At 43.1% G+C, this 7,418-nt stretch overlaps 1 protein-coding gene across 1 annotated transcript; it reads left to right on the forward strand.

Moving 5' to 3' along the window:
• Positions 1 to 5,707: 5,707 nt before the first annotated feature.
• LOC117500870 (G-protein coupled receptor 135) lies at positions 5,708 to 7,205 on the forward strand. Its single transcript, XM_034159653.1, has 2 exons — positions 5,708 to 5,821; positions 5,854 to 7,205. Exons 1-2 carry the CDS (start codon positions 5,810 to 5,812, stop codon positions 7,198 to 7,200), a joined length of 1,359 nt encoding a protein of 452 aa, XP_034015544.1. The 5' UTR covers positions 5,708 to 5,809; the 3' UTR covers positions 7,201 to 7,205.
• The last annotated feature ends 213 nt before the right edge of the window (positions 7,206 to 7,418 follow it).

Consider the following 7,418-nt stretch of genomic DNA (forward strand, 5'->3'; position numbering starts at 1 on the left):
CCACGACTGTTTCGGACATGTGCAAAACATTTGAGGCAGCCGCACGACTGTGCCCGACTCTTTAGACTGCTCTGAGAACGCTGTCTGACGTTTTCAAATGCACCTCGACACTCCCTGAATGTGGGTCGAATTTTCGATTCGGGCTCATTCAGCCTCTAGTGTGATGGGGGTGTAAGATAAAAATGGTCCATCTTGGTGGAGAGCTTCTAGTTTCAGCTCTTGAGTACATCTGATAGCAGTTGTCAAATACCAAATGCAGGTTAGTCTGGTCATCTGGGAGCAGGTGGAGTCCGCATAAATCATGCTCAAATCTGCATACTGTTAGCATACTGTCATAGCCCATTGAGCTTCTGCTCCATGTACTAGCTGCAGCATAACAGAAATGGAATGCATCAGTAATCTCAATCCATTAATGGATATTATTCTAAATTGGGCCATTTTCCAAAATGGTACCAGTCTGGTGGCACACACCCCTTTCAGTTGATGGCAGTAATGCACCAACAGGTTTGCCAACCACCATTAAACTTGTTATTGTATTGTATTGCCATTTGTCATAATGTCTTATTGAAATGGGAACAGACTCCTCTTCTTTGTCAGTAGTGCAAAGGAACTAAGGTATTCTCTTAAGGTGCAGTAAACAACTCAGGCATTTTCTACTGTATCGGTGCAGACCAAACTCAGGAGTTGCAGTGCAAACGGGAACTCCAGAATTGTCCTTAGTATCAGTGCTGATGAAACTTAGATATCAGATGAAAATTCAAATACTGTCTCTTGGTATCAGTGCAGAACAGTTCAGGTAACTTCTGCTTTCAAGGGTAGACAAAAACTCAAATATCGTATTTTGGTATCGGTGCAGACTAACTCTGGTACTTCTCTCAAGTACAGACAAAAACTCAAATATTGTCCTTTGGTATTGGTGCAGACAGGCTGAGGAACTTCTTCCTCAAAGGATAGTTCATCCAAACACCAAAATGCTCATGTCAGGAAGAGTGTATTAACTAAACAGACACTTAGCCTTCTGGGACACAAACATTCAGAAGAGCAAAGTCCAACTACTACCTCAATAGAGGAGACTGCTGTTGGGTATTTTCTCCTCCAAACATTCTTAAAACCTTTGATAAGACAAACAGAGTCAAGAAACACCAGTGAGACAGAAAGTCAAATTTTACGCGCGGAGTGCGGCCAGGCTGTACACCAAAGCTACACTAAAGTCTGGCCTGCGCTTCGCTCTTTTTATTAGTGAATCCCTCATCACATCATAAAACTTGTCCTAAGGGGGGGGGGACAACGCGAGACAAGTTTCTTCCCGTAACATAAACACATACGTCAATAAGCGCAGCTGTAAGGAAAAACAGTTTCTTTCTTTACTCTTATCGTCGGAGGTCAGCACATCTCGTTCGTCTGTTGCAGTTATCAGCTGTTCTGCATCTGCCTGGAACACTAAGCATCACATCACAATCAGTCAAAATTCAACCTTCAGTTCTTTTACTCCCAGTCGTTAGCGGCTACGAAAACAAGTTGTGTAATAATAATAATAAGTACATCCAGCTCCAACAAGGTTGAATAACACGTACATTCTCGGGTTTAAGTGCAAACAGCACAACACCGTTCTCATCAGAAAGAAGACAAAAGGTACAAATGTTTAACAGTGATAACATATATATATATATAAAATCCTTAACAACTGCAAAACATAAATCTTCTCCAAGAAGTAGACTCGGCAGGAATTAAAGAGCAAAGCCAAATTGTGTACTTACAACATGGCAAGCCAAGAAGAGAAATTGCAGGGACTTTGTAATGAGCAGGATGCCATAAGAAAACCAACCACCATGTGAATATAGCAATGGACCAGCCACCTGAAGGAAGACAGACAGTGAATGAAATAACACAATTGATTAGAGATTGATTAGGGGCAGGTGTGGACTCCTATAGATGTTCAAAGCCCAAGGACGTGTAATGAACCCTGAAGAACTCCAGAGGGAGGCAGAGAGAAACTGATGTGTTTTGGGATTACTGGGCATGCCCTTGCATGGCTGACGTCATAATTGACCTGTTGTTCTCACTGTGTTTTGTACAGTAACACTACCTCTAACCTTAGTGACATGAAATTTGGGGTTTCACAGGGGTCCGTCTTAGGCCCCCTGCTTTTCTCCCTTTATATAGCACCCCTTGGGCACATATTGCGGCGTTTTGGGATTACCTTTCACTGCTATGCTGATGATACTCAGTTATACATGCCGATAACTGCTGGTAATCTCGTTCACATAAAATCCTTAGAACATTGCCTTGCAGCAGTGAGAAGTTGGATGTCTAGAAACTTCCTACTTTTAAACTCTGATAAGACTGAAATGATGGTTCTTGGTCCAGTGAGACATCGGCATCAATTTGACCAGTTAACACTTAGCCTCGGCTCGTGTGTCATACATCACACTGACAAAGTGAGGAACCTTGGGGTCATTTTTGATCCTTCATTGTCCTTTGGCCTCCACATTAGAAATATTACTAGGACTGCTTTCTTCCACCTGCAAAATATAGCGAAGATTCATCCCATCCTGTCTATGGCTGATGCTGAGACCCTGAACCATGCATTTATCTCTTCTAGATTGGACTACTGCAATGTTCTATTTTCTGGTTTACCGCAGTCTAGCATTAGGGGTCTCCAATTGGTTCAAAATGCTGCAGCCAGACTTTTGACACGAAGCAGAAAGTTTGACCACATTACACCCATTTTGGTGTCCCTTCACTGGCTTCCTGTCCCAGTGAGATCAGATTTTAAGGTTCTGCTACTAACCTATAAAATTATTCACGGACTGGCACCTCCCTACCTAGCTGACCTAATTAAACCTTACGTACCAGCCCGGGCTTTACGTTCTCAGGGTGCAGGACTACTTTGTATCCCTAGGGTGAATAAGATGTCTGTGGGTCACAGAGCTTTCTCTTATCGTGCCCCTGTTCTGTGGAATGATCTCCCTGCGTCAATAAAACAGTCAGATTCTGTGGAGATTTTCAAGTCCAGACTTAAGACGCACTTATTTTCCCTTTCATATGGCTAGCATACTGGTACAGTTTTGTTTTACGCTTTTTACTCTTTTAATTCATTTATTAGTAATTGGAGCGGGCTGCGGCCTCAACTTTACCTAAATTGTGGGTTTTTTAGTGAAGTTTAGGGCTAGTGGCTGGCGATCACCTTAGTATTTCTCTGTTTTTCTTGTTTAATGCTGACAAATTATACAGTATTTTTTTGCCTTTCTGATGCCTGATTCTGTTTTTTCTCTCTGTTTAAAGGTGCAGCTCCATCCAGAGATGGGAGTTGTGTTTGTGTTGGCGACCCTCCTGTCCTGTGCGCCAATAGCATTTCTTGTATATTTGTTCTGTGAATTCTTCTGTAATTTGTGTCTGTATCATGGCCCAAGCAGAGGGTCACCCCTTTGAGTCTGTTCTGCTTGAGGTTTCTTCCTCAGAGGGAGTTTTTCCTTACCACTGTTGCTCTGGGGGTTGGTAAGGTTAGACCTTACCTGTGTGAAATGCTTTGAGGCAACTCTGTTGTGATTTGGCGCTATATAAATGAAAATAATTTGAAAATTGAAATTAAATGTGTAAGGAATCCACAAGAAGAAAGAAGCAGAGGAAGCAGGGGCTGAGGCAGACACAGGAGATCAGGGCAGAAGACAGAGTGAAACACAGAAACAGACTAAGACAGACAGTGGAACAGAGAGCAGAGAATGGTAAATGGACTGCATTTATATAGCGCGTTTCCATTTGCATCAAAAGCTCAAAGCACTTTACAATTATGCCTCACATTTACCCATTCACACAGACACACTCACACAGTGATGTCAGGGTGCTACAATGCAAGGCGCTCACTACACACTGGGAGCAACTAGGGATAAGGACCTTGTCCAAGGGCCCTTAGTGATTTTTCCGGTCTGGCTGGGTTTTGAAGCGAGGATCCTCTGGTCTGAAGCCCAACGCTTTAACCACTAAACCATCACCTCCCCCAGAAAATACAACCCCAATTCCAATTAAGTTGGGACATTGTGTGAAATGTAAATAAAAACAGAATACAATTATTTACAAATCCTCTTCAACATATGTTCAATTGAATACACCACAAAGACAAGATATTTAATGTTCAAACTGATAAACTTCATTGTTTTTGTGCAAATATTTGCTCATTTTGAAATGGATGCCTGCAACAGGTTTCCAAAAAGTTGGGACGGGGCAACAAAAGACTGGGAAAGTTGATGAATGCTCAAAGAACACCTGTTTGGAACATTCCACAGGTGAACAGGTTAACTGGAAACAGGTTAGTGTAATGATTGGGTATATAAGGAGCATCCCCAAAAGGCTCAGCTGTTTATAAGCAAAGATGGGGCGAGAATCACCTCTTTGTGAACAATTGCATGAAAAAATAGTCCAACAGTTTATTTCTCAATGTTCAATTGCAAGGAATTTAGGGATTCCATCGTCTACAGTCCATAATATAATCAGACAATTCAGAGACTCTGCAGAACTTTCCACAAGTAAACGGCAAGGCCAAAAACCAACACTGAATGCCCTTGACCTTCGACCCCTCAGGCAGCACTGCATTAAAACCAACATGATTATGTAAAGGATCTTACCACTTGGGCTCAGGAACACTTCAGAAAACCATTGTCAGTTAGCACAAGTGCAAGTTAAAACTCTACCATGCAAAGCAAAAGCCATACATCAACAACATCCAGAAACACCGCCGCCTTCTCTGTGCCCAAGATCATTTGAAATGGACAGATGCAAAGTGGAAAAGTGTGCTGTGGTCTGAGTCCACATTTGAAATTGTTTTTGGAAATCATGGTTGTCGTGTCCTCTGGACAAAAGAGGAAAAAGACCATCCTGATTGTTACCAGCACAAAGTTCAAAAGCCAGCATCTGTGATGGTATGGGGGTGTGTTAGTGCCCATGGCATGGACAACTTACACATCTGTGATGGCACCATCAATGCTGAAAGGTCCATCCACGTTTTGGAGCAACACATGCTGCCATCCAAGCAACGTCTTTTTCAGGGACGTCCCTGCTTATTTCAGCAAGACAATGCCAAGCCACATTCTGCACGTGTTCCAACAGCGTGGCTTCATAGTAAAAGAGTGCGGGTACTAGACTGGCCTGCCTGCAGTCCAGACCTGTCGCCCAGTGAAAATGTGTGGCACATTATGAAGCGCAAAATACGACAACAGAGACCCCGGACTGTTGAACAACTGAAGTCGTACATCAAGCAAGAATGGGAAAGAATTCCACCTACAAAGCTTCAACAATTAGTGTCCTCAGTTCCCAAACGCTTATTGAGTGTTGTTAGAAGGAAAGGTGATGTAACACAGTGGGAAACATACCACTGTCCCAGCTTTTTTGAAACGTGTTGCAGGCATCCATTTCAAAATGAGCAAATATTTGCACAAAAACAATAAAGTTTATCAGTTTGAACATTAAATATCGTGTCTTTGTGGTGTATTCAATTGAATATAGGTTGAAGAGGATTTGAAAATCATTGTATTCTGTTTTTATTTACATTTTACACAACGTCCCAACTTCATTGGAATTGGAGTTGTAGATTAGGATAAGCAGAGGATGACAAAAAGACAGACTAAACCAACTAAAACCTGATAACAGACAGATCACAGTCAGGACCCTGACAGATAAGTGTCGAAAGGGAGGTAGTAATGATAAGTCAAGTGGTTCATCTGGAACCCTATGATATGGATTAAAACTATCATGTTTGTCATTTTCTGTGCAAAATGTTGGAAGTGGATTGTTGGTTGTGGGAACATGACATAAGATGTACTTCATCAGAAAATGCCTGAATAACAAATTCTTGATTCTTGCCTCTCCAGGGTTGTTGCCATTGTGACGAACCTCTTGGCCGAGACAACAGTTGAAACAACCATCAACCTCACAGATTTCAAGGAAGATGAAAGATTTGAGTTGAGCCTGATCCATCAGCCATCAACTCTGCCTGTGCTAAATGCCACTGAGAGCGACTTAGTCCTGCGGGGTTTCACAGTGGCTGCTCAGGCCCTGGTCCTACTCTCCATTTTCCTCCTGTCCAGTCTTGGGAATTTGGCGGTCACCATTGTCATCATCAAACATCGGCAGCTCCGAACAGTGACCAATGCTTTCATCATGTCTCTGTCGCTGTCTGACTTCCTCACAGCTGTTCTGTGTCTGCCTTTCTCCTTCGTCATGCTCTTCAGTAAAGACGGCGCCTGGATGTTTGGTGACCGCTTGTGTGTGGCCAATGGATTTTTCACCACCTGCTTTGGCATCATCTCCACTCTCACCATGACGCTGATCTCATTTGATAGATACTATGCCATTGTTTGGCAGCCACAGGCTAAAATAGGGCGGCAGAAAGCCACGCAGTTGCTGATAACTGTGTGGTTCACTGCCGTCGCTTTCTCTCTGCCATGGGACCTGCTCTTTGGAACACCTTGGGAAATCCATAAGCGAGGTTTCTACCACTGCATGTACGTGTTCCACTCTGGAAGCTCTCGCATGGGCACAGCTTACACCATTTCCCTAATTATTGTTTGTTATTTACTACCATTTTCTCTCATGTGTTTTTGTCATTATAACATCTGCAAAACGGTTCGACTCTCTGAAATCCGAGTCAGACCGGTGACTACATATGCCTACCTACTTCGGTTCTACAGTGAGATGCGAACAGCCACCACAGTCCTGATTATGATTGTCTTCATCATTTTTTGTTGGGGACCGTACTGTTTAATGGGGTTAGTTAAAGCAGTGGGGGACTACACCTTCAGCCCTGTCCTGGACACAGTGGCCATCTGGCTAGCATGGGCAAACGGAGCCATCAACCCGCTAATCTACGCACTACAAAATCCTAATATATCTATGTTACTATGGTGCAGCCGAGAGGAGGGCTATCGAACTCGAAATATTGCTGCATTCTTGTCCAGCCAAAGCCAGAGCTGTGACATAAACCTTAATCAAGCAGGGAGGGTGAGGGATCGCTACGTGAGTCGAGTTGGAGTACATAACACTCGCTTGTCTGGCTCAAGTACAGAAAAAGGAGGTGGGGCCGAGGTGGCAACGTGGGCTTGCAAAAATCCTGCAGTGTTTTTTTGTAGAGATGCACAACCCAACACTAGAACGCTCCATCACTCTTTCACCTGTCCAAAAGTGAAGACTGCTGACACCAGCCTGTGACACTGTGAAATTAGTCGATGGCTGATCCTAGGTTGCGGCTGAAGCCTAGGCAGGAACCCTGTAAAATGCAATGAGTGAGTCCAGCTCAAAAACAATAAGGCCACCTTACCAGTCTCCAAATGAAAAGGGCATATAATGACAGTGAAGTAATTACATTTTTATTATTATTTTACTCTGATGCACCAGATCAACTGAAAAAACAAGTTTGATTGACTTAC

Source organism: Thalassophryne amazonica, chromosome 19 (genome assembly GCF_902500255.1).
Source record: "Thalassophryne amazonica chromosome 19, fThaAma1.1, whole genome shotgun sequence".
NCBI classification, from domain to species: Eukaryota; Metazoa; Chordata; class Actinopteri; order Batrachoidiformes; family Batrachoididae; genus Thalassophryne; species Thalassophryne amazonica.